Source organism: Pipistrellus kuhlii, unplaced genomic scaffold, assembly GCF_014108245.1.
Source record: "Pipistrellus kuhlii isolate mPipKuh1 unplaced genomic scaffold, mPipKuh1.p scaffold_m20_p_14, whole genome shotgun sequence".
NCBI lineage: Eukaryota > Metazoa > Chordata > Mammalia > Chiroptera > Vespertilionidae > Pipistrellus > Pipistrellus kuhlii.
The window spans coordinates 23,439,885-23,466,135 of NW_023425449.1; the positions used below are offsets into that span (position 1 = coordinate 23,439,885).

The window sequence follows — 26,251 nt, forward strand, 5'->3', positions numbered from 1 at the left end:
CACCAGACCCGGCTGCTCCGGGCCTGGCCGCTCCCAGCCTGGCAGTTGCTGCTCCGGGTCTGGTCACTGCCACTCCCGACCTAGTTGCTCTGGACTTGGCTGTTGCTGCTACAGACCTGGCCACACCCGACCCGGCTGCTCTGGGCCCGGTTGCTCCGGGCCCGGCCACTCCGGGCCTGGCTGCTCCCAGCCTGTCAGCCGCTGCTCCTGGCCTGGCCGCACCAGACCCGGCTGCTCCGGGCCTGGCCGCTCCCAGCCTGGCAGCCGCTGCTCCGAGCCTGGCCACTCCCAGCCTGGCAGCCACTGCTCCGGGCCTGGCCGCACCAGACCCGGCTGCTCCGGGCCTGGCCGCTCCCAGCCTGTCAGTCGCTGCTCCAGGTCTGGTCACTGCCACTCCCCACCTAGTTGCTCTGGACTTGGCTGTTACTGCTACAGGCCTGGCCACACCCGACCCGGCTGCTCTGGGCCCAGTTGCTCCGGGCCCGGCCACTCCGGGCCTGGCTGTTCCCAGCCTGTCAGCCGCTGCTCCGGGCCTGGCCGCACCAGGCCCGGTTGCTCCGGGCCTGGCCGCTCCCAGCCTGGCAGCCACTGCTCCGGGCCTGGCCGCACCAGACCCGGCTGCTCTGGGCCCAGTTGCCCCAGGCCCGGCTGCTCCGAGCCTGGCCGCACCTGGGCTGGATGCTTTGGGCTTGGCTTCTGCTGTTCTGGGCCTGGCTGCTCCCAACCCGGCTGCTCTGGGCCCGGCTTCTTCGGGCCCGGCCACTCCGGGTCTGGGTGTTCCTGGACTGGCCACCCTGGGCTTGGCCGCCTCTGCCTCAAGCCTGGCTGCCCCTGCCCCAGGACTGGCTGCTTCAGTGCTGGCTGTTGATGCTCTGGTTCTGGCCGCTGCTGCTCTGGGGTCTGGCCGCTGCTGCTCCGGGCCCGGCTGCCACTGCCTTGTGCCTGGCCACTCTAGGTCTGGTCGCCGCTGTTCCAACATTCTGTCCCTTTTTCTTTCTTTCTTACTTTCTTTTTTTTTAAAAAACGCATTTATGTTGCAATGTTGGCTGGTGAGTTGAGTTCTGACTTAGTCTTTGATTTTTCAAGATATACTTTGCATTCTTTCTTAAGTAATTTTACTATCATTTGCTCTCACTTGATTTCTTCACATTGAGAACTTCTATTGTTTCTTCCTTCCCGTCCTGGAATCTCAGCAGGTTGGCCTGTGGCACCCCTTTGTTCTCCGCGGGCTCCTGCGCTGCTTCAGCCTGTCGCCAGGGTTGGCGCCACCCAGGAAGCATCCCCGGTCCTTGGCTCTGTTGCCTGCGCTCAGCGGTCGAGGGCTCAGGGGCACCCCCCCCCCTGGAGGCCCCGTCGCCCGGCTCCTTGCTGGCACCCGGCTGGCAGGTGTCCAGCGGGGGCTCCTGCTCCTCGTCACGATCCTCCAGTCTGGAGCTTTCTTTCTCTCTCCCGCTAGGGGAGTCCAGGATCAGAGTCAACAGACTGTCCTCTGCGCGCAGTGTGCGCGACTCCGGGGGCTCGGCCTTTCGCCGCGCTCCCAGGACTCCACCTCACAGCCCCGTCTCCCCCTGCCCAGCCTGGGTCCCCAGGGACTGGCCCAGACTGGGAGTTCGGGGCGGTCTGAGGCTCAGCGCCGCCGGAGGCTTTGTTTCTTCTGGCTAGGGTAATCCAGCATCAGAGTCAACATTCAGTCCTCTGCGCACAAAGCGCGCGACTCCGGGGGACCCCGCCTTTCGCGCCGTCCCCGGGATTTTGCCTCACAGCCCTGTCTCCCCGTGCCCGGGCCTGGGTCCCCAGGGACTGGCCCAGACCGGGAGTTCGGGGCGCTCCGTTCTGAGGCTCAGCGCCGCCGGAGGCTTTGTTCCTTCCGGCTAGGGTAATCCAGCATCAGAGTCTACATTCAGTCCTCTGCGCACAAAGCGCGCGACTCCGGGGGGCCCCCGCCTTTCGTTTTTCCCCTGAGATTCAGCCTCCCAGCCCCGTCTCCCCCTGCCGGAGCCTGGGTCCCCAGAATCTGGCCCATAATGGGGCTCAGCGCTGCCAGTTCGGGGGTTCAGCCCAGGCTGGGGGTTTCATTTCCTTCCTGCTAGGGAACGCCAGGCAGCACCCAGCCCTCTCCTCCTCTCCGGCTGCGACCTCTCGGTGCGCGCGAACGTGCGAGCGCGCAGCATGTCTCCGTACCTTAGGCTCTTTTTTCAGCTCCTCTGACTTTCCCTCTGGCTTTCTCCCACCTTCCTATTGTAGAGTTTTCAGTCAGTCGACCACCTGTAGGTCTGGGCAATGTCCACTCTACATTTTAGTTGTATTCCATTGAAATTGTTGTGAGCTGCTGCGGTTAGGTGTCTACCCGAGCAGCCATCTTGGATCCTCCCATCTTCCTTTTATTTAATTGTATAAGCTGTTTGTAGATGTTGGAGATTAAACCTTTATCAGTGGTATCATTTGCAAATATGTTCTCCCACACAGTGGGCTTTCTTGTTGTTTTGTTGATGGTTTCTTTTGCTGTAAAAAAGATTTTTATTTTGATGTAATCCCATTTGTTTATTTTCTCTTTAGCTTCCATTGCCCTAGGGGTAGTATCAGTGAAGAAGTTCTTTTGGCATACGTCTAAGATTTTTGTTGTTGTTGTTGTTTTGTTTTTGTTTTGTTTTGTGCAATATTTTCTTACCTCAAAAATTCATATGTATCTTTGACATCATTACCAAATATTCTATCTACGCCGTTGATATTTGCACAACCAGAATTATTTAACCTATTACCTATTGATGGACTTTAAACTGTTCCCAATTTTTGGTATTACCAACACTGCTGTCACAGAAATTCTGAAAAACTAAGTCTTTGTGCTTCTCTGCGATTGCTTTTCTTATATTCTGCTCTGTTCTTCTGTCTTAGTTCCATCTTTTTATAGTTTCTTCTGTCTTATTATTTTCCCCCTCTCCCCCACCATGAGGCTCCTTTGTTAGATATTGTCTTACCAACTACCTCCCTCTGTCTTCACTGCCAAGTCCTGCATCTTTGAAGAGTCCATCGATGGATTCTGATTCTTGCTCTCCCAACTCCATGCTACTGAGACTTCTATCTCCAAGGTCATGAGTAACTTCTGATTGTTTAAATACTCTTTAAACTCTCATTCTACTTCTCAGTAGCATTTAACAGTTTGGTGACTTTAAGAGTCTTAGCGTTCATACTTTTCTCTTGGTTTTTCCCCTGCTTTTCTGAGAGCTTCTATAGTAGTCTCTCTCCTGGCTTCTTAAACTAGTAGCAGCTCCTAGACTTTGGATTTTTGACCCAATTAAAAAAAAAAAAATAGAAGAACCCACATAGGTTGTCAACTTTTAGTTTTGCTAATTGACATTGGAAAAATCATAACTTCCTAAAACTAAGGGGTTTTTTTTAACCTAAAGGAACTTAGAAGGATATAATACTAGATTAAAAAGTAGTACTTTAAATTTAGCTTTTGAAAAACTCATTATTCTTATTTTTCTTTGAAGATTAGTGAAAAATTAACCATTAATGCCAGACTTTTTAGACTGGAGCTCAGAAACCACTACTCTCTCCCTAAAGGTTTATCTGTTCTGCTCCCTTTAGTTTTGACATACTTTGTGCTTTAGTGTTTCCCAGATTTACATATTTTTAAAAATAAATCTTTATTTTTGAAAGTATTACAAATATCCTTTTTTTTTATCCCCATTGCCGCGTCGTGTCCCCTCCCCACCCCAGAGTTACATTTTGCTTTCTATTTTCCTCATATCCATCTTTCTGGAGGGAAAAAAATGATTAAAAGATGCTTACCATAGAAAACTTGGAGACGCAAAATATAAAGAGAAAATAAAAATCACTTATGATTTTACCACCCACTGATAACTATCATGAACAGTTTTTTACTGTTTTCTCTGCCTGTATGTCACACACACATGCACATGTGCATACACATGTACTTCAGAATCAATTTTTCAAATCAAATTCATTATCTCTTCTCCACACACTGCTAAATCTGTTCCTCCTTATGTATTTCTCACGTTAGTTAGTAGTATGACCATCTGTTTACATAACTAAATTAGGACACTGGAGTCTTAACTCCTCTTTCATCTCCAGATATCCATTTGATCACAAAGTCCTTTGATTTTTCTCCTTCATAGCTTTTGAATCTGTCCTTTCTCTATCACCACATTCTTAGTATAGACTCTCCTTATCTCCTTCCTGGGTTGTTACAGCAGCAAATAAATTAGTCGTTTTGTCTAATCTCTTCCCCTTTCCAATAGATCCACTAGGTACCTCAAAATGCTCTTCCTCAAACACCAATCAGGTATAGAACTGTCTATCCTGAGACTATTTCTCACAAGAGAAAGCCCGAGCTCCCTAGCACACAGTAGGCTTTTCTTAAACCCTTTTTGACCTCATCCTCATGCCTCCATGATACACATACATGTTACTAACATGTCCTATAGTGTGTTTTATTAATGTAACATGTCCTATAGTGCATTCTATTAATGAGATACAGGCTTCCATTTTTGTAGATTAATGGAGGTGTCTCATAATACCTAGTCATCAGTTGAATTAGTTCTTGAATGATATAGTGTTTTACCCATTTTAATAAAACCATTTTACTTTTTACCACAGTCACCAAGGAGCTGGTTAGCTGGATGAGAGGACATGAGTCATCGGTGTTTTCGATCTCTGTGCATGCATCAGGGAGGTACGCCATCACTACTTCTTCTGATACGGCACAGCTCTGGGACCTGGATACCTTTCAGAGAAAAAGAAAGCTGAATATTCTCCAGTCTGTGGGTATACAAAAGGTCAGTGAGGGGGGATAGTATGTCAATCAAAAATTTATTTTACAGTCTCCATGGAGATTCCAAAGTTCTTTAATTTGCCTTTGATAATTAAAGAAAGATAGAAGTTGTAGCCAGCTTATTCATCGGGGATTTAGGTCAAATGTCTTAGTAGATTGTGTGTTTTTTTTAATTGCTTTAATACTTAAATGAAATTTTAAATTCTAAAGAAGAGAGCTTTGGGAGCTGAACCCACAATGGAAACAGTTATAAAACAATGACACAAAAACCATCTGTTCTTTTTACCATGAAATTAAAATTAGTATACACTGGATATTTGCCGATTTTAACCTTGCTCAGATATTTAGACATTTTAGTTTTAAAAATAGGACTCAAAGTTAATGAAAATAAAATTAAGTGTAGGAAAGTATGTATAGTATGCAGTATTCATGTAAATATATTGTTCCATATTCTATCGGTTACCAGCCAACTTTTTCTTTTCTCAGAAGACCAGCTAGTAAATATTTTTGGTTCTCTAGGCTAAGAGCAAAATTTAGGATATTATGTGTGTACTTATATAAGCATCTATAATGAAGTAATTTGAAAATGTCAAGTTCTTAGCTGCTGGACTATACAAAAACCTGAGGTGGGCCAGATGTTGGCATTCCTGGATTATTCTGCTGAAAATAGGAAATAATTGTAAAGCCAGACTTTTATTCTTATCAAACTGTATTTGTATTCCAGTTTCTGATTCTACTTTTTAAGTAGAACTTTTGTGATTTTTAAAAAAAAAAAATTTTTATGGCACACGATGACAGATAATGCTGTGGGTCTCATTTTATGAGGGCTCTTTTAATTTGAAACAGTCTTCCACCATTTTTACTTTATATAACATCAATTTTTTTTCTGAGTGAGAGACCAGGCTAATTGTCTTAGAAAATGCTCCATATTCTGGCTTTGTCTTACTGTTTTATCATTGATCTATTTACTCAATCTCTCACCTCTGTTTTTTTATAAATTAGAAATATAAAGGCAAGAGTAGATTCATGTCAAACATTTTTGACAAGCTATTTCTCTTATGTGTATAAGATGAAAATAGTAATAATACTGTACATTATGGTTGGCTTCAAGATTGCATGTGATCATCTGTGCAAGGCACTTAGTACAGTGCTTGTTATATAGGGAAAAGGGGAGAGGGGGATGTGGGAAGAGACTGAACATAAACTCTGCACCTATGGATGAGGCCAATGGGGAGTGGGGAAAGGGCAGAGGGTGGGGTGGGAACCTGGAGGAGGAGAGCAATGGTGGGGGTGGTTGGGGAGGAACATTTGTAATAATATGAACAATAAAAATTTATTTAAAAAAAAGTGCTTACTAAAAGTTAGCTGCAGCTGCTACTGTTTCTATTATTGCTGTTATTATCTATTATTATTGTTATTTAGCTCCATTATGGGATTATGCAATGAAATATCTTAAAAAGCTATTAAGTGACTATATAAAAATATCTATGATGATAGAGAATCATTGATTAGCTGCCTCCTGCACATCCCGCACTGGGGATTGAGCCTATTAACCTAGGCATGTGCCCTAACCAGGAATCGAACTGTGACCTCCTGGTTCCTAGGTTGACGCTCAGCCACTGAGCTACATTGGCCCGACTATTTTTTTAAAAACACATTAAATAGATGCACAATTCCTTATTAGTAATTCAATAAGCCAAAAGTTGTTCAATAACTCACTTGGCGGCAAAATCTGATCTGACTTGAATTCGTCTGGCAGCAGAGCCTGGACTGAATTGACATGAGGCTGAAAGATTAATGTTTCTGAGTATGGGGCATTGCTCCAGTTCACCTAGGGGTTCCACACAAATTTATAGAATATGTGTCATACTGCTTTTCTCACGTCAGAAGTAATTCTGAATTCTGGAACACAGCCCCAAAGGTTTCGGATAGAGAACTATGGACCTTTGATTTCAAATGTTCTTAAAGAGCCTATCATTCCAACAGCTTTCCACTGATTTTTGTACCTAGCAGTAGCAGTAATTAATACTAATGGTGATAGATACCAGATATTGAGTTCTTACTATGTACTTAGCACTTTGTTCTTTTTTAAACTTAAATAACCCTAAACAGTAGATGCCATTATCCTCATTGTACAAATAGGGAAACTGAAGTTCAGAAACATTAAGTAACTTGTCAGGTGTCACACCCCTTATAGAGGAGTTGCAGTTTGAATCGAAGCCTGTTTTACTCCAAAGTCATTCCTGCTTTCAGGTAAACCGGTTAGTTACAACTCTTCATATTAGTAAATTTTTATTCTTTTGCTGATGCTTGGAGCTAGGTTATTTTGCTCTTTAACTGGGTTTTGGAGTAAACCCTGGGGTTTCTGATTTTTGTGGTACAGTATGTATCAAAAAAGATTTCATGATGGATATTAGAAAATATTTAATAAAGAGTATATTACTGCCCTGGCCGGTTTGGCTCAGTGGATAGAGCGTCAGCCTGCGAACTGAAGGATCCCAGGTTCGATTCGGGCCAAGGGCATGTACCTTGGTTGTGCACACAGCCCCAGTAGGGGGTGTGCATGAAGCAGCTGATGGATGTTTCTTTCTCATCGATGTTTCTAACTCTCTATCCCTCTTCCTTCCTCTCTGGGAAAAAAATCAATAAAATATATATTTTTTAAAGTATATTACCAAAGTTAATTTAATCTCTCTGTATATAATAGGAGCTCACTAAAATTGCTGCTGTGTTACACATTTGGCCTTAACTTGCTCTTATGACTAGCCTGTACTCTTTAAACTTGGATAAAAGCTCACATACATCTCAAAAATAGATTTGAAAAGCATAGGATTGTCATCTTTTACAAGAAAACACCACAGCCTCATCCTTGTGCATTTGTTAGCGCTTTTACAGTTTTTTTCTAAGCTTTTTATGCTTGTCAAGAGATGACACTATCTAAATAATGGCATGATTCATTAGGAACAATTTTATAATCATTAAACTCTGGCAATTAAAATCACAGATCTAGTAATGAATAATCATGTAGGCAATAATTTATCACAGCTATTCCCCTAAAATAGCATCTGATGCTCATTAACTTTTAAGCTTTTGCTTCTCTCAGTAGGAATAAATATTTTACTTTTCTAGAAAAATGTTGCTAGTTATAAGAATCTTATTACTTTTTTAAAACCCTGGGGTTTCTGATTTTTGTGGTTTAGTATGTATCAAAAAAGATTTCATGATGGATATTAGAAAATATTTAATAAAGAGTATATTACTGCCCTGGCCGGTTTGGCTCAGTGGATAGAGCGTCAGCCTGCGAACTGAAGGATCCCAGTTGCTAGTTATAAGAATCTTATTACTTTTTTAAAACATATTATATGAATTATTTTATATATTGTCACTTTTTTTTGACATTGGTTTTGAAACCATCTTTTAATGCATCCATTATAGAATACACTATATTCATTATAGGTTCTTTCTATATGGCACTTATATTATAAATGCCTTCCTGAATCTTTTGGCAAGAGATCTCCCAGAGGTTGTCTGACTAAGTGAGCCAAAGACAACAGAGAGGGACTGGATCAGGCAGGGGCAGAAGTTGAAGCATTTTTATTATGTCTTGTTAACATGAATCCTGAGTAGGCTTTTTTATTTAACCAGTATTTTCCATAGTGCATTATTATGTATGTGTGTATTATCGTGTGTTTCTTAGCACTGTTTATTATTGAAAAAAGATACTATTATATGCCTATGAGAAAAACGAAGTATATGACAATAGCCTGTCACTTTTGTTGAGAAAATTATGGCTTACAATTCCCTGAAGTTCTTGTATAATATTACTATTAGAATCACTTCTTAAGTGTATGTATATAATAAGCTGGGTGACAGTAACACAAATTGGAGTCAAATTTGGAGAAGAATTTCAGGAAGAGCCTTATTAACCCACTATTTTTGTAACACTGGGAAAAGCCATCATAGTTTTGGTATTTGCTTTCCCCCAGACAGTCATTCTGGTTTGCTGTCTGTTGTGACTGTGACAATAGCCATATCCAGACTAAATACTCAAGAGACACTCCAATCCACTGTTAAAAGACACTGAACACTTCACTTCCAAAGAATGCAGCATTCCAAGAGAAACAGGCTTCCTTCTGACACTGGAGATGTAACCAAGGTTCAAACCATGTGAAATGTCTCAAGGAATTTATTTTGAGAGGAAGGGCAGGAATATTTTGTCCTTAATGCATTGGTTTCTTCCATTTTTTCTTCCCCCTCCCTCCCTCCCTTCTTCCCTTCCTTTTCTTCGTGTGTTTTACACAGATGACACCAAAATTATATTTGAGGCTATTGAAACTCAAGAAATTAGTAAAATGATATTTTCAACTTAGCTATCAATTTTAGTATTACTTGTCCATTAAGTAAATTAAATCTCTAAAAAATATGATCATGTATTTGTTTTCAACTTTTTACATTTTTTGTAAGTAATGCTCAACAAACATTTATCTTAAAGTACTTTGCTAATTTCTCCCCAAAGGATTAACTCTTAGAAATAGCTTGACTAGTTCAGAAAAGATATGTACTTTTAAGGCTGTTGAAATATGCTGTACAGTATTTTTAACCAGTTTTGACTACCAGCAGCAGTGTGTGACAATGCCCTTTTCCAATCTTTTCATCATTTATTACGGTTAACATTTATCAGTAGATAGTATTTAATGTAGTGTTTATATAAGCATAATAGTTTGTAAATATAATACATATGTGAGTATATGTATAGTTGTGTATACATATATGTGTATTATTTTTAAGTAAATTTGATTCACATAAAATGGTATCTTGTTATTTTCATTTGAATCTCTTCTAAGGTTAAATATTTTTTAATTATTAAACTTAGTATTTTATGAATTGCCTAGTTATAGTCACTTATTTTTTATTTAAAGGATTTTACCTTTTCTTCTTATTTTATAGTGGTATGTGAAATATCAGTATTATCCCCTTTGATATATTGTGATTGTATTTTTCTCTAGTTCAAGAAAAATAATTTTTTAAAAATGTTTGGCTAATGGAATAATTTTAAATTTAAGGAGGGCTATATGATCCTTATATGACAATGACTTTTTTCTCCATGTTTAGGTTTTCTTTCTACCATTGAGTAACACCATCCTCAGCTGCTTTAAAGATAATTCCATCTTCGCCTGGGAATGTGATACTCTTTTTTGTAAATATCAATTGCCAGCTCCACCTGAAAGCTCTAGTATACTATACAAAGTGTTTGCTGTGACCAGGTAATGTGCATTTTAAGACACTGAGAATTGTTAAGAAATTTAACTTTCAGTAAAATTTTATAAATTTTCATTCAGTATCTTACCATCATGTGGGAAAGAAGTTTCCTTCAAACTTAGATATAGTCTGTAGAACTTGTTTTACTTTGTTGTGGAAAATTTCCAATATGCACAAAAATATAAAAAAATACATGGAGTCCTAATTACAATACTTTCATTTGCTATAATCATCATCAGCTAATAGGCACTTTTAAAAAAAAAATCTATAGCTCCACCTACTGCTTCTCTACTTCCTTGTCTTAAAGCAAAGCCAAGCATATCATTTCAGCCATAACTATTTCAGTGGGTATTTTTAAAGGATAAAAGTACTTCTTGAATAACTATAGTCAGGTGCAGCTCTCCTCCTTCCCCAGCTCTGCAAAGCCACTCACTGCACGGTTCTTTATAGACTTGCTCAGCTGAGATCAGGCTCATTTATGTATTTGTTTGTTTGCCTTCCTCTAGACCAGGGGTAGGGAATGTCCAGCCCGCGGGCCATATAGGCCCTCAAAATCATTTGGTCCAGCCTTGCCAAGGCATTAGGGGTGAGTTAATTAAATGTTGTACCAAATATAGCAGGCTAATTTTTAAGTTGATAATTTTGTATGGCCCGTGAATGATGTTATAAATATCCACGTGGACCTTGGTAGGAAAAGGTTCCCTACCCCTCCTCTAGACTGAAAATCCCTTAAGTGCAGGGTCTTACATGACTGTTCACTACTGTCTCCCTGGCCTGAGACCTGGCTGATTGATAGTGGACACTACTTGACAAGCCTGATGAATGAAGCAGAAACTTTGCAAATCAATAAGCTAATTCTTTTTGTACTTTGCAAACATGAAGTAGCTTTGTTTGAGCAGGAAGACATTTGGGGTTTTTGGTTTTTCATATAGCAATGCTATACCAATTCTGTATAGTCATTCGTGAAATGTAGAAAGTAGGAAAGTTTGAGAGTATGAGTCAATTAACTCTAACCCTAACCCTAACCCTAACCCTGGCCCTGGGTTAAGTCATCAAACAAATATTTGTTAAGCTGATTTCTTAGCACAATAGGTAATATATATATATATTACTATATATATAGTAAACATGAGCTTTCCCTATGGTTGTCACTAGGTGCATGGGACCATTTAAATTAATAAAAATAAAATTAAGAATTAATTTCCTTAGAAGCACTAGCCACATGTAAGTTTTCAATCACATGTGGGTCATAGTGACCATATTGGACAGCAAAGATGCAGAACCTTTCCATCATCACATTGGATCAAATCAAGTTCAGCTAGACTTACTTTCTCACCTTTTTATTACCTAGAGATGGCCGAGTCCTGGCCGCTGGAGGCAAATCAAACCATCTTCATTTGTGGTGCTTAGAAGCAAAACAGCTATTTAGAATCATCCAGATGCCTACTAAAGTTCGAGCCATTCGCCATCTAGAATTTCTTCCTGATAGTTTCGATGCTGGTTCTAACCAGGTTGGTAACATAACACAGGACATTCTCCGTGTTGAGAAGAGTCATCCCAATTTCTGACCTGTAATAGCCCTCTCATTTAACTTGTACCCTGATTGTTATAAGGATTTGAAATTGATAATATATTGAGAAGAGTCTAAAATCGAAAAATAATTTTTTAATCTTAGGTTTTGTATGTTACTGACAATGTACTTTTTTTCTAAAGGGTACCTTTTCATTTATTTTTCCTAAGAGTGTATTTTAATTTCATGCCTTACTTCATAGTTCACGTGTTATTTTTTATTTGAACCTTAAATTCTTTGAGCATGGGCAAGGAAGGTATTCTCACCATTCTACAGATTATGACACTAAAGCATAGAAACTTAATCATTATACTCCTGTTGGTTGTAATGTTGGTCAGACTATACTCAACTATTGAGCCCGCAACCCAGGTATATGTCCTGACCGTGAATGAAACCAGTTACCTCTTGTCTCCTGGGTTGATGCTCAACCACTGAGCTACACTGGCTGGGTAATGATTAAAGGTGAGACTAGAGCTACAATTTTCTCACTTTGTTGAATAGTGTTTTATCTACCACAATTGCGCACTTCAATCCTATGAGACACGTTTCTTTGCATCTTGCCTTAGTATACAAAGTGCATTTCCCACCCCCAACACACATCTTTTTTATTTTTAATAGTTGAGTATAGTCTGACCTTAACTTAAAAAAAATATATTAAATTTTTTTAAAATTATAGTTTATATTCTATATTATTTTGTATTAGTTTCAGTTATATAGCATAATGGTTAATCATATACTTTACAAAGCATACCCCTGATATTTCTAGTACCCAATGGGTGTCATAGATGGCTCTTACAATATTATTGACTATATACTTCCTATGCTGAACTTCACATTCCTGTCACTATTTTTAACTTCCATTAACTTTTTTGTTTTAAATTAATTATTGTGGGTCTTATACTTTAACAAATTTTTGTATATGCTCATGATGTGTGTGTGTGTGTGTGTATGTATTATATATGTATCATGTGCATATGTTTATTATCTTAAATTTTTAAAATTTCTATTTGTTATTGTTGACAGTATTACAGATGGCCCCTGTTTCTCCCTACTTCCCCCCTCCACCCAGCTCCACCCTTAAGTTTTTTAACAGGTAACAAAGTCACATGGTTGGAAACATAAAAATGTATATAGGCAGACAGTGACATCTCTTACTCCTCCCTCACTCTCATTTGCCCAGTTATTCACTCTCCATACCACTGTTGTTCTGGTCTTTTGTTTTTCCCACTTTTTCTAGAGCTGTGCACCTTGCTTTTCTTCACTTAATTTACCTTGAAGATAATTCTATGTCCCTGCAGAACTTCATATTTTATAGTGTTACACAATTTTTTAACCATTCTTATTAGTGAGCACTTCATCTTTTTTTTTAGTTTTTTTCTTTTACAAATAATACTTCACTGAATACCTTTTTTGCATGCAACATCCACATAGCCTGTCTGTAGGACAAAACCCCAGAATTTAAATAGTGGTATCAGTGTACATGCTCCATAAATGTGACAGGTGCCCTCTGGAGAGGTTGCATCAGCTGTGAATGAGGGGGTTTCCTTCAACCTGACTGACAGAGGACACGCTTTTTAGAGTGTCCCCTTCACACTGCTTCCAGCAGCTCCAAACTCTGGTCTTCCATAGTTGCTCACTCATTTCTAGTACGTTTTTAATTTTGCAAAATATGAGTTAAAATTTTAGGTTTTGTATGTTACTGGCAATGTACTCTCTGTTATTACCTAGAGATGGCCAATCTCTAAAAGACTAGCTTCCCTCTTACCTCTCCACTATTCTTGCAACTCAGAGACTTTCTATGTTCCCCAGATGTTAGTTATAGCAGCTGAAAGCACGTAGACCTGGGGAGCCTCACCGAGAGTCCCAGGTGTGTGGGAGCAGCAGGGTAGATGTTAGCTTTGATCAAACTTGGGGGACAGTGCAGGAATACACAGGCTCCGCCCGCCTCACTTCCCACAGCCAGTGTGGAGACCAAAGTGAAGAACTGTCTCACCTCTCTGTTCCCTTTGTAGGGATTAGTGGCCATCTCATGCCTGCCTGTGGGAAGGGAGGATCCAGAGGTGACCTTTCTATACAGTTCCCCAGGGTGGGCTCGGGCTTGTTCTGAGGAAAGCCAGGCTTCTCTGGACCTGAATGTGTGTGTGTGTGTGTGTGTGTGTGTGTGTGTGTGTGTGTGTGTGTGTGTATAGTTTGGCTTTCAGACTTTTGACTTGACTTGGCTTCTCTCTATTGTTAGGCTCTAGGAGTGCTAAGTCAAGATGGTATAATGAGATTCATCAATATACAGACTTGTAAACTTCTCTTTGAAATCGGGAGCCTTGACGAAGGAATCAGCTCATCGGTAATTAGCCCACACGGGCGGTACATTGCATGTGTTATGGAAAATGGAAGTCTGAACATATATTCAGTTCAAGCTTTAACACAAGAAATAAATAAGGTATGTTATCAAGTAAATAATATCAATATTTTTAATATGATTTTTATTGATTTTTAAAGAGAAGAAAAGAAAGGGATAGATAACTTCATCGATTGACTGCCTCCTGCACACCCCCTACTGGGAATTGAGCCCGCAACCCAGGTATATGTCCTGACCGTGAATGAAACCAGTTACCTCTTGTCTCCTGGGTTGATGTTCAACCCTAAGCTACACTGGCTGGGCAATAACATCAATTTTTAAAAAACTTACATGTATCATAAAAAATAAAATCTTCATGCCACAACCTTCTAACTTCCTTGGACCTTATCCATTTTTTTTAATATATTTTACTCCCAAAGCCGTATCTCCAGACTTGATCTATCACTTATCCTCCATTCTTAAATGTCTGCCTTTCTCAAGGGCATCAATCTGGTGTCCCTGCCCCATGCAAGGTGCCCCACATAACCTGCTCCAGTCTCTTGGGTTCCAGTCTCTTTGTTTCTGTCTCACTCTTCCTTCTAGATACCTTGGAGCACTGTGACTGTTCCTACGCCTGTATTTCCTAAGTCTAGTCAACACTAAGTCATTAATTTCTTAAGTTTGAAATAAGTGTATGTGTGCTGCCTGTCCTCCAACCATGTTAGCCACCCTTGCATTGGTCTTAACTGCTCTTGAGTAACAGTGACTTAAGCAGATACACCCACACTGAGAGCCCTCACTGCTTGCCACCGCCCATCAGTTTTTCTCAGAGAAAATTCACTTGCACCAAAGAACATTAGGAGGCTTTTGTCAGCATTGTAGAGGCCAATGTCTAACACCTTCCTGCCCCAAATGATCACCGTGCTACTAACCTTATCACAGATTGCAAACATGAATTATAGTCTGTGATCTAAGGCCAGCTTTCATGGAATTATTAAATTCTACGTGTTGTTAATCATGGGTCTTCATGTGCATTCTTCAAAGGAACGTAGCAGAAATTTGCTTTGATTTGTTAGTCAACAAGGAAACATTCTTGGATATCTTACACTTTTTGCCTGAAAAATAATTATCTATATTAAGGCTCATTATTAAATTGATCAAAACAAATTTTGTAAATCGTATGTTAACAGGTCTATTTTCCAAGGAGAGCTACTAGATTATTTTTTTCCTCTTTAGCCACCTCCTCCTTTAGTGAAAGTGATCGAAGATTTGCCTAAACGTAAACCGACTTCTGGTGATCTTAAGATAAAAGTAACATCAGGAAGAGTACAGCGGCCAGCAAAATCAAAGGACAACAAGATACAGACCAGAATATTAAAGCAAGACCTGACCAGCCATTTTGAAAATAAAGAGGTAAGAACATATCATGATTAAACTTGTTTGTCGTGACTGCCGCAGACAAGGCTCATGCTTTCGAGGCCATCATCACTCTTCCCTCTCTTAGAAAGTAATATGAAGAAAATAATATGAAGAGGAGAAAGTTGTATAACGAAAATTAATATGCTTAAAAATTTTTTAATATAAAATTAACACATGCTTCTGCTTTTGTAAAAGTCAAACTGTATAGAATTGCACCATCAAATATCCTAGCCACTTGTGGCTGACGGGTACTCAAGACGTGGCTAGTCCGCACTGAGATGTATTGTACATATGAAACACACATCAGGTATTGAGAACTTAGTGTGAACAAAGGAATGTAGCCTATCTTAATAATTAATAACGTAATGCTTATATGTTGAAATTATAACATTTTTATTATATTCAGTTAAATAATACATATTATTAAACTTAATTTTACCTGCTTCTTTTTATTTTCTACTGTGGTTCCTAGAAAGTTTTAGATGACATTTGTGACTTGTGTTACCTGTTAGACAGTGATGGTACAGAAGGTTATAAAGGGAAAACTAAAAGCACACTTTCTTCCTTCCTGTTCTCTAGCTCTCTCTTCATCTCACTCCCCAGAGGCTATTGTTGTTGATAGTTGTTGATGTCCTTTCTGAAATTTTCTGTGCATATATAAACATATGTATATCTGCATATATTTAAGTTTTTTTACAGCACTGTCTATAACTTGTTTTTATCACTTAACAGATTAAATATCTGTTTATATTAGTACATATCATGCTACAATGTTTAAAAAATATTTGCATAGTACTGCATTATGGATGTACTTTAATTTATCTAATTAGGACCCTGTTGGCTGGCACTTAGGTTGTATTGTCAGTCTTCTGTTAACACAATCTGTGATACAGTGAATATCCTTGTACAATTATATTTGAACATTTGCACAAATGTATCTGTAGAAGTAGATGTTTTAAAGTCAGAGTGTATGCATAAAATTTTTTATATTAATAGCCAAATTATTCTATAAAAAGGACATACCAATTTGTCTTGTTTGAGATGATCTGTTACCGTGTGTGTGTGTGTGTGTGTGTGTGTGTGTGTGAGAGAGAGAGAGAGAGAGAGAGAGAGAGAGAGAGAGAGAGAGAGAGAGAGGAAAGAAAGTCCAAAGACATAAAAATATTTCTTATCATGCTTGTGTTTTAAACCCACCATGGGCTAGTTTACCTTTTTAGTTTTATGATTATGTTGTTCATTGATATTTTTTCTTTATAGAATGAATTGTCAGATGGATTAAATAAAAAACGTTTACAAATCTTATTAAAAGGCTATGGTGAATATCCAACAAAATACAGGTAAAATTGAAATTCTTTCATGTTAAATCGGTTTTATCCCCCAGATTTTTCATAGTAAAAAATTACATTTTCATTTCAGAATGTTCATCTGGCGCTCTCTGCTGCAGTTGCCTGAAAATCATACTGCATTTAGTAGCTTGATCGATAAAGGAGTTCACATGGCATTTCTCAATCTTCAGAGGCAATACCCCATTAAAAGTAGGAAACTACTCAGAGTATTACAGAGGTATGTTCAGTCTATTGCAGCAATGTGAATCTCCTCCAAAACGTGTATCATATACAAATGGGAAAATGGTAATTTTATAGTAGAGAAACTCAGCAGACACTACCTTAACCAATCACTCAAGTTTAAAATCGCCAGTGATAAAGCCTATCACTATATTATACATTGCTTTTGTGGTATTCTTGCCAAAAATATATAACCTCTGTCTAATCATGAGATTGTTCCCCAAGTTGAGGGACAATCTATGAAATAACTGTCCGGTATTCCTCAAAATGTCAATGTCATAAAAGATGAGAGGCGGAGTAAGTCACATATTGAAAGAAATTTTGGTGATGGTAACGGGATGTGAGCTAGACAGAGAGAGAGAATTTTCAGCAAATATGCCTTCTGTAGCAAATTTGTTATTTGTAACTGTATTGTCTATTCAAATAAGCTTTAATAGTAATCTGTTTTCTGGTCTTTATTTCCTTATGTTATTCACAGAACCCTGTCTGCATTGGCGCACTGGTCTGCCATCTTTAGTGACACCCCATATCTTCCACTCCTGGCATTTCCATTTGTGAAATTATTCCAGAACAACCAACTCATCTGTTTTGAAGTTGTTGCTACTCTTATAAGTAAGTAACTTATCATTAATGAAACCAAGATTGAATTCTTGTACATTTTCCTGATGGCTTTGCACCTTTGCAATATTGAATAAACCTAGTGTGAAACAATCAGATATAGAGCATAAAATAGTGCAGCCATTTACACATATACCTCTCATTTACAAGAATATTTGGATAGTTATATTTTAGAAGACACTGATGTAGCTAATTATTGGTAAGAAGGAAGCAGATGGGTTTCCTACTAAATGTCAGTTTTTACTCATAGAATGTAGTAAGTATGTAAAGCATTTAGCATACAGAGCGGTTGTGGCAAGTACTGGCTGCTATCTCCTCATCATCCAAAGCTAACATTTGAGAACTTTCTGTGTGCCAGGTACCATCTCAGTATTTTGTCTATTAACTCATTTAATCCTCACAACAATCTATGAGGTAGGTGGTGTTACTGCCCCCCCTGTAGATAAGGAAACTGAGGCACAGAGAGCTTAAGTCCCCAAGATTAGGTTGATGGCAGAACAAGGACTGGACCAGGCAGGCGGAGCCTATGGCCTGTATTCCCAGTTGTTGTGATGACTGCTTTTCATCATCCTTTACACCGACAAGTGAGTCATTGTTCTCATGTTGGTTGATCAGATCAGTTGAACAATTAATAAACTGGACTCAAATTATAGGTTGTTTTAACAAACATAACTAATTTTACATTTGTTTTTAAATTAGTGTTTTTCTTATACACAGAAGGGAGAAGGTAATTATAACAAATAAAATTCTGAGAAGATCCAGGTGTACATATTGTGAATATTTCTCTTTACATGTTTTTTTGTTCATGTTATGACATTGTATTTGCTTTGATAAGTTTTCACTGATCATTGAAGAAAATATAGGAAAATATACAAAAGAAAAAAAAATCTACCACTATTCTTTTCCCCCCAAGGATAATCTGATAATATATAAGTGAATTTCTTATAAGAGCATTTCCTCCAAATCATTATATATTCTTTTCTCTTTTTAATATATTTTATTGATTTTTTTTGCCCCCCTCCCTCCCTCCCATACATACCCTCCCTCCCCAGAGTTTTATGTCCATTGGTTGTACTTATATGCATGTACACAAGTCCTTCGGTTGATCTATTATCTCCCCCAGATCTTCCTCCCCTCCCCACTGTAATTTGACAGTCTGCCTGTTGCTTTACTGTCTCTATATCTGTCTCTTGGTTCATCAATTTACAAATCATTATATATTCTTGAAAAACATAATATATTGCCTGCATAATGTATTTCATCTTTAGGTACACTGTAATTTATCTGTTCTTCAGTTGCTATGCTTCTTGGAGGTTTTCCTAATTTTTTCACACTTTTAAGCTGTTTTTTATTTTTATAATCATAGTAGTTTTATTTAATGTACTATATAGATTTTCCTTATTTTTATAAATTTTTAAAAAATATTTTATTAATTATTCTTGAATAGCAAATATCCAGTCAATGTTCAATTTCCCCTACTTGTATTAAGAGTGTTTCTTTTAAAAACTGTTTGTTTGTTTTTTGTTTTTTAATATATTTTATTGATTTTTTACAGAGAGGAAGGGAGAGAGAGAGTTAGAAATGTCGATGAGAGAGAAACATCAACCAGCTGCCTCTTGCACACCCCCCACTGGGGATGTGCCCGCAACCAACGTACATGCCCTTGTCCGGAATCGAACCTGGGACCTTTCAGTCCGCAGACTGATGCTCTACCGCTGAGCCAAACCAGTTTCGGCTAAATTTTATAACCATTTTATTTACTGTAGTATTTCATAGTGTGCATGTACTAATTTAATCTATTGTTGGACATTTAGTTTGTTTCTAATTTTTACTTATAAGTTAACAGTGTTATAATTATATTTACATGCAAATATTTATAATAACTTCTATTGTGTAGATTTCAATAATTGGTATTCTGTCATAAAATATGAATTTCCTAATTGATTCCTCAAAAAGGTTGTACTAGTTTGCCCTGCCAGTAACACTAAGAGTTTTATTTTAAAATGAAAAGAAACAAATTAAGGGGGTGTGGGAGGTAGAAGAGGATAAAGGGGATTAATGATGATGAAAGGAGACTTACTTGGAGTGTGAATACACAATACAGTATACAGATGATGTATTATGGAATTCTACATCTGAAACCTATGTAATTGTATTAACCAATGTCACTCCAATAAATTCAATAAATAAAAAGTAAAATAAAAACTACTAGAAACAAATCAATAAGAAAGTGCCTTGCAGCTGGGATCAGGAATGTTTTGGGAAGTTTTGTTTTACTTTTTGTTTGTTTCTTACTAACTGCTCTGAAGAAATTGGCAAATTTCTGTTAACCTAAAATATTATGTTAACATGATGGAATTTTTAAATCTATTGTTATAGAATTTAAAGAGTTTTTTTTCTTTTCTTTATTATTAATGGGCATGCAGAGGACATGAAGAGTGGTTACATTTAAAAATTGCAAAGTTGCCGAAACCGGTTTGGCTCAGTGGATAGAGTGTCGGTCTGCGGACTAAAGGGTCCCAGGTTCGATTCCGGTCAAAGGCATGTACATTGGTTGTGGGCACATCCCCAGTAGGGGGTGTGCAGGAGGCAGCTGTTTCTAGCTCTCTATCCCTCTTCCTTCTTCTCTGTTAAAAAATCAATAAAATATATTTTTAAAAATTGCAAAGTTATTTGATAATATAGAAAGGTAAAGATAACTTTCCTGATTTTTTCTTCATAGCCAATTGGTGTCAACACTGGTTTGAGTATTTTCCTAACCCTCCTATCAATATTCTTAGTATGATAGAAAATGTCCTGGCATTTCATGACAAGGAGCTGCTGCAGCACTTCATAGATAATGATGTAACTTCCCAGGTAAGAAGTGTCAGGTTCTTACAATAGCATATCTTATTTTGGAAACTAGCATTCGTTCTATCACAAAACAGTATTTTCTTGAGAGAGTATAATAAAAAACATACTATTGTATTTTTAACATTATTTCATTCTCTTTCCTCATTTAAACTGCTTTCCTGAAAGTCTATAAAGAAGGGTCCAAATTAAGGTAGTTCTTTACTTATGTTTTAAAAGTAATCATTTTAATAACTAAACCAAACGTAAGGCATCATTAGCAATGACATTATGACTTTTCCCTAGGAAACTAATGCATTTTTCTTATTCATTTTAGCTATATGCATGGCCTCTTCTTGAAACTGTGTTCTCAGAAGTACTGACAAGAGAGGAGTGGCTAAAATTATTTGATAATGTCTTTTCCAACCATCCTTCATTCCTGCTGATGACCGCTGTAGCCTACAACATATGTTCTAGAGCTCCTTTGCTCAACTGTAATCGTAAAGATGATTTTGAGGTAAATATCCTTGTTCTTAGGTAGCAGTTCTCAAATTTCATTTCTTTCCATTGAAAAACCCATTTATTTATTGAGTACCTATTGTATGTCAGGTCCCGGTACGAAGGGGTAGGAATATAGTGGAGAGTAAGCTATACCACAGCCATGTTCTTTCAGTTTGTAGACGATTCGGCAGGCAATTGCAGCAGACAGTTAGTCTTATCTTAGCTTCAGAAAAGAATCATGATAATATGGGAGTCTTGTGCTTTTTTGCCTGTATAAAGGATATTTAACAATTGGGTTTATTCCATACATGATTTTATCACAGTGACCCATCTGGTCTGTGATAATCTGAATGCGTATTACATGTGCTGAATGCTGAGAATTTTGAGGTTTGGCAAGAGAGTGACTGAAAGAAAACAGTAGAGATGCTTTTGGAAAGGAGAGGGTTTTTGGTAGACAGGCTGAATTAAATTAGGGTTTTTTTGTTTTGTTTCTTATTTTGTGATCCCTGTCAAATTAAACTTTATTTTTACTGTATGCTCACAAGATAAATATGTGTATGTGGGGGGATAGGGGAGCATTGTGTAAACCTACTTTTGCCCCACTTTTAGGGGACTTTGTGAAACAGAGTTTATTCTCGTATTATTATTTAGTAATTATTGTGTTTTCCATCCGAACAACTATAAACCTACTTTTGCCCTGCCCTGTATGAATTCAGATCTGCCAGCAGATCAAGATAATGTGAAAAATTTTCAGATAAAAAAAAAATCAAATTAATTTATTTTCAAAGGATAATTTCCCCCCAATTTATTTATTTTGCATTTTTCAAGGAATAAAATCCAAGTAGAAGCATTTGTTCCACTGTTGAAGTATTCTTCTATTATTTAAGATGCCTTCATTTTGAGTTAAAATTTTAAAGTGTGATTTTGACAGTGTATAATGTGGTGGTGACATTTTTTTACACTTTGAAAATGTAAAATTGGATCTTCTTTTTAGAACTCGGGTTAAGTAGAGCTTCATTGAATTTGAAAAAAAGAAATCCTCTTCATGATAAAGTCACAGTTACATTTTTAAACTCCCTTTTTAATTCTGCCTGTAAATGCTTTGTAAGGTAAATCTCGATTTAAACACAAATTTTTCTTACAGTACTTTTTTCACCATCGGAATAACCTGGACATAAGTGTTGTAATTAGAGAAGTCTATCGTCTCATGAGTACCACACCTGCTGACATTCATCCGGAGAATGTGCTCAGTGGCTTCGTGGCACTGACCAAAGGACAGTACCCAGTATTTAACCAGTACCCCAAGTTCATCGTGGACTATCAGACACAGGAACGGGAAAGAATAAGGAATGATGAATTGGAGTACTTAAGAGAGAGGTAATCCTGGAAAAGTTGTTCTTCGATAGAAACAAGATCTATTATAAATGTAAACAAGAAAAGTTTTTATGAAAAATACATGTACCTGATTATGTATTTGTGTAAAATTAGCATTTAAAGGCTGGAAATATCTCTAAAGATATTTAATTCTTACATATAGAAGTAAAACAATTGTATATTATCAGTTATACGTTTTGGTTGTTCTTGTTTGCATTTTCATATAATAATAACTATTACCTACTTAAGGCAGACGATTGAGAATATGCAAGCTGAAGTGGATCAGCAAAGAGCTGAAGATGAAGCTTGGTGCCAAAAACAAGAACTACTTCATAAAGCGGAAGAAGCAAGGAGAGAAATGCTCCTACAAGAGGAGGAGAAGATGATACAACAAAGACAGAGGTAGGTTTTATCAGCTTGAAAAAATCTGGACTTACAAGTTAGTTGAACTTTTTTTTTTTCTTTTCATTTTTCATTATAGGAACAGCTCTATATGTGGCATTACTCACTGTGGTATTTCCATTAAGGAAATATTTAAGTTAATAAAAAGAAATCTGTATATATATCACTTTTCAAATGTAATAAAATCAAGTGTCATTTCCCAACTATGATATAACTGCACTGATTATTCAGGATAATACAAGATCTATGTGCCTGGGAGGACATTGTTAGAAACATTATCCCACAATGGGCAGAAATGCTCTGTATTACTGTTCTGGATAAATTTCCTTTGGTGGAGCATAGTTTTTAGAATTATGTTTTAAATACATCTGCGTGACCTGCCAATTGAAACATACAATGATTATCTCGTCATGCATTTCATACTTTGAAGATAGGGGAAGAAGCATTAAATGCTTAAAGGTAAAGTGTTGAAATTAAGATGATCCTTTTTCTTGGGTATGTCTTTATGAAACAGATTTCTAATGTGGTTAAAAGGAGCTACCAAGCAAAGCTATAAGCCTTCTCCTAAAATTCTAAGAATAAGTATAATCTTGGGTAACCTTGGAGCATTTTTTGGCATTCTTCCTTGAAATAGAGGCTATCACTTGCAATGAGAGGATCTGAGTAGTAAAGCTTAAGAAGAACTTGTGCATATGAGAAGGAGACTTGTCATGTTCATGAGTGCAGACCTATAACTGGGCATCTTTCATGTATACTGTAAACAAAGCTGGAGGCAGTGGCACCAGTGAAATTGGGCAAGTGGACCAAAGTAGGCAGGCCGTCCTTGTGAAGTGTAATGCTTTTCCATTTAAATCTATAATGGGAAATGTTATTTTTTCTTCTTGATATAACCTGTATGACTTTCCATGTAAACAACTGTAACCCTATTTTTGCGTCCCCGGCCCCCTACATTTTGTACTTAAGACTAGCTGCTGTGAAAAGGGAGCTGAAAATACAGGAAATGCACTTACAAGATGCTGCAAGAAGGCGTTTGCTGAAGCTTCAGCAAGATCAGCAGGAAATGGAACTAAAAAGACTGGATGATGAGATTGAGAGAAAGGTTTATTATTTATTATTCTTAGTATTCTTGCATCCTCTTCACTTAGTATCTTTTAAATGTAATGAACACCTTTAAGTTAAATATTACCTCTGGAGTTCACAATGAATGCTAAATGACCCCTCTAACTTAATTGACTTTTCCCCTCAACTATTCTCATTCTCTTTCATATATTTCATCATGGTTAAATATTTTAGAAATGCCAGGAAAATTAGTCAGGTTGACCAGTGACTTTGTAATTAAACATTCTATATTTTTATCCACTGCAAATTTAAATTGCTCAACTTTTACTAACTTGTAATATTGGCTAATGTAATATGGTAAGAACTGTCATCTTTTCTCCCAGTCTGGTAAATAAGCATATGATAATTGTGCTTTCTTTTTTTAGAAAATTAGGCTTAACTTTAACTCTGACATTATTCATAGATTCCACAGTGAATGTTAATACAATATCAGTTATTCCGATTTAAAAAATCCAATACCTATTATTTTAAACACTTTTAGTGGGTTGTTTAGATTAAAAGATTACTAAATCTATTAAAAATTATTTTGTAAATTCTTTTTGGCATTCACAGTTTGTGGTTTTCTTTGAATGTAGGTAAATATGAGAGATCGGGAAATTGCCACCACAGCCAAAGACCTAGAAATTAGACATCTGGAACTCGAAACACAAAAAAGACTTTATGAGAAGGTATAAATCAACTATTTCCAATATAAGAAAAACAGGGTTCATACAAACTCCTTTTTAAACTGTATTTTTCATGGTTTTTTTAATGTTCATTTTATTTGTTGTTGTTTTTTTAAGAAAAACAGTGTCATCTAGGATTGTAAGGTAGCAAAAATATCTGAATATAGTTTATTTTTTTTCCTGCTTAATCAAATTCTTTTCTAAATGCTATATATCTTTGTAGTTATCATTTGTAGTAGCTATTAATGAGCCATAACTTAAACTGTTTTTCTGCTGTTGGTAGTTTAAGTGGTTTAGAATTTTTGGCAATAAACCTTCATACATATATCTTCTCTGCATATAATTGAAAACATTTTTATTTTAAACTAATTGTATGGTAATTACGCTGCAAATAGGGAGTTAGAAAAGTAGAAAAAACTCTGTTAGAAAATAACAGCTAAATATCAATAAGGATAAGTGAGGTTATTTGCTACGAACAATTGGTATTTTGCTTTTTCAACTTCAATCTTCTTGAATACTGTTTACTATCCCACCCCCAGCCCCACACCTGTACCCATTCACAATCACTCCCATTTCCCTCCCTGGCAACCACTAATTTACTTTCTGTCTCTGTATTTACCTATTCTGAACATTTCATATAAATGAAGTCTTACCATTTGTGATCTTTTGTGATCAATAAGGGAAAGTTTCTTTTGGATAGTATAATGTTTTCAAGGTTCAGTCCTGTTGTAGTTTGAGTCAGCATCTTATTATTTTTATGGCTGAATAATAAATACTCCATTGTATGCTCAGATCACATTTTGTTTATTCATTCATCAGTTGGTGGATATTGGGGTTGTTTTCACTATGATGAGTAGTGCTGCTAAGAACATTCACATACAACTTTTTGTTTGGACATACATTTTCAATTCTCTTAGATAGATACCTAAAAGTATAGAGTCCCAATTTCTCCCCATTCTTATGAACAATGGTTGCTGTCTGTCCTTTTGATTATAGCCAGGTTGTAGATATGAAGTGGTATCTTATTGTGGTTTTGATTTTTATTTCCCTTATGATGTCTAGTGATGTCAGCATCTTTTTCATATGTTTACTAGCCATTATTAATCTTCTTTGGCAATCATGTGGTGAATGTCTATTCAAAATATATAGGGCTATATTTTTGGTTTTTAATATGTCATATAATTTTTTTTGGTGAAACCCAGATATTTTAAATAAAATGTGCCAAATCAAATTTTCTTCCCTCCCAGAGTTTCTTTGCTTAGTGACTTCTCTGAATTAATTTTGTAAAGGCTCCAGTCTTTGTCATATGTAGCCACTTAGGTCCCTCCTTAGGTAGCTTAGTGATTGGACAGGTATTTCCTTAGATGCCTTGAACCAGTAAGCCTCTAGTCTTTGCCCAGGGACTGTGTGTTCATCATGTTGGCGACAACTTGAACACTGACATAGTTTACAACTCTGTCTTGATTTCACTCTCTGGCTTTGCAAAGCCTCAGTTCACCAGAGTTGACAGCTTAGGACCTTCTCAGGTCAGAGCATTCATATTGCCCTTGCATGGGCACAGCCTTGCACTTGCACATGGCCTTCTAGAGTCCCAGGCTCTATCAGAGCTGTTCAAGGCCCCCTGTGGGCATCAGTTTCCTGCCTTTCCCTGTAAAGCTTCTTGATTAGCTTGTTCATGCTAACTGGGATTCATTGCTTCAGGCAGCCAATGCATGCAACAGTTTCCTCTGTTTTTAGCAAATGTCCCCAGGAAAAGGGCTGTTCAAAGTAGTTGAATTCTGAGTCAGGTCAAATGCTGAT

At 37.6% G+C, this 26,251-nt stretch overlaps 1 protein-coding gene across 9 annotated transcripts in view; it reads left to right on the top strand.

The window, feature by feature from the left end:
• TBC1D31 (TBC1 domain family member 31) overlaps window positions 1-26,251 on the top strand; it is a 44,759-nt gene that overhangs the window by 12,016 nt on the left and 6,492 nt on the right. For all 9 annotated transcript variants that reach the window (XM_036436901.2, XM_036436902.2, XM_036436898.2 and 6 more), the window contains 14 exons: window positions 4,621-4,799; window positions 9,908-10,059; window positions 11,406-11,565; window positions 13,861-14,061; window positions 15,196-15,372; window positions 16,636-16,715; window positions 16,795-16,941; window positions 17,422-17,555; window positions 20,284-20,417; window positions 20,728-20,907; window positions 22,036-22,268; window positions 22,515-22,667; window positions 23,631-23,766; window positions 24,362-24,454. In XM_036436901.2, coding sequence (XP_036292794.1) covers window positions 4,621-4,799; window positions 9,908-10,059; window positions 11,406-11,565; window positions 13,861-14,061; window positions 15,196-15,372; window positions 16,636-16,715; window positions 16,795-16,941; window positions 17,422-17,555; window positions 20,284-20,417; window positions 20,728-20,907; window positions 22,036-22,268; window positions 22,515-22,667; window positions 23,631-23,766; window positions 24,362-24,454 — 2,159 coding nt within the window. The remainder of the gene's footprint in view (window positions 1-4,620; window positions 4,800-9,907; window positions 10,060-11,405; window positions 11,566-13,860; window positions 14,062-15,195; window positions 15,373-16,635; window positions 16,716-16,794; window positions 16,942-17,421; window positions 17,556-20,283; window positions 20,418-20,727; window positions 20,908-22,035; window positions 22,269-22,514; window positions 22,668-23,630; window positions 23,767-24,361; window positions 24,455-26,251) is intronic.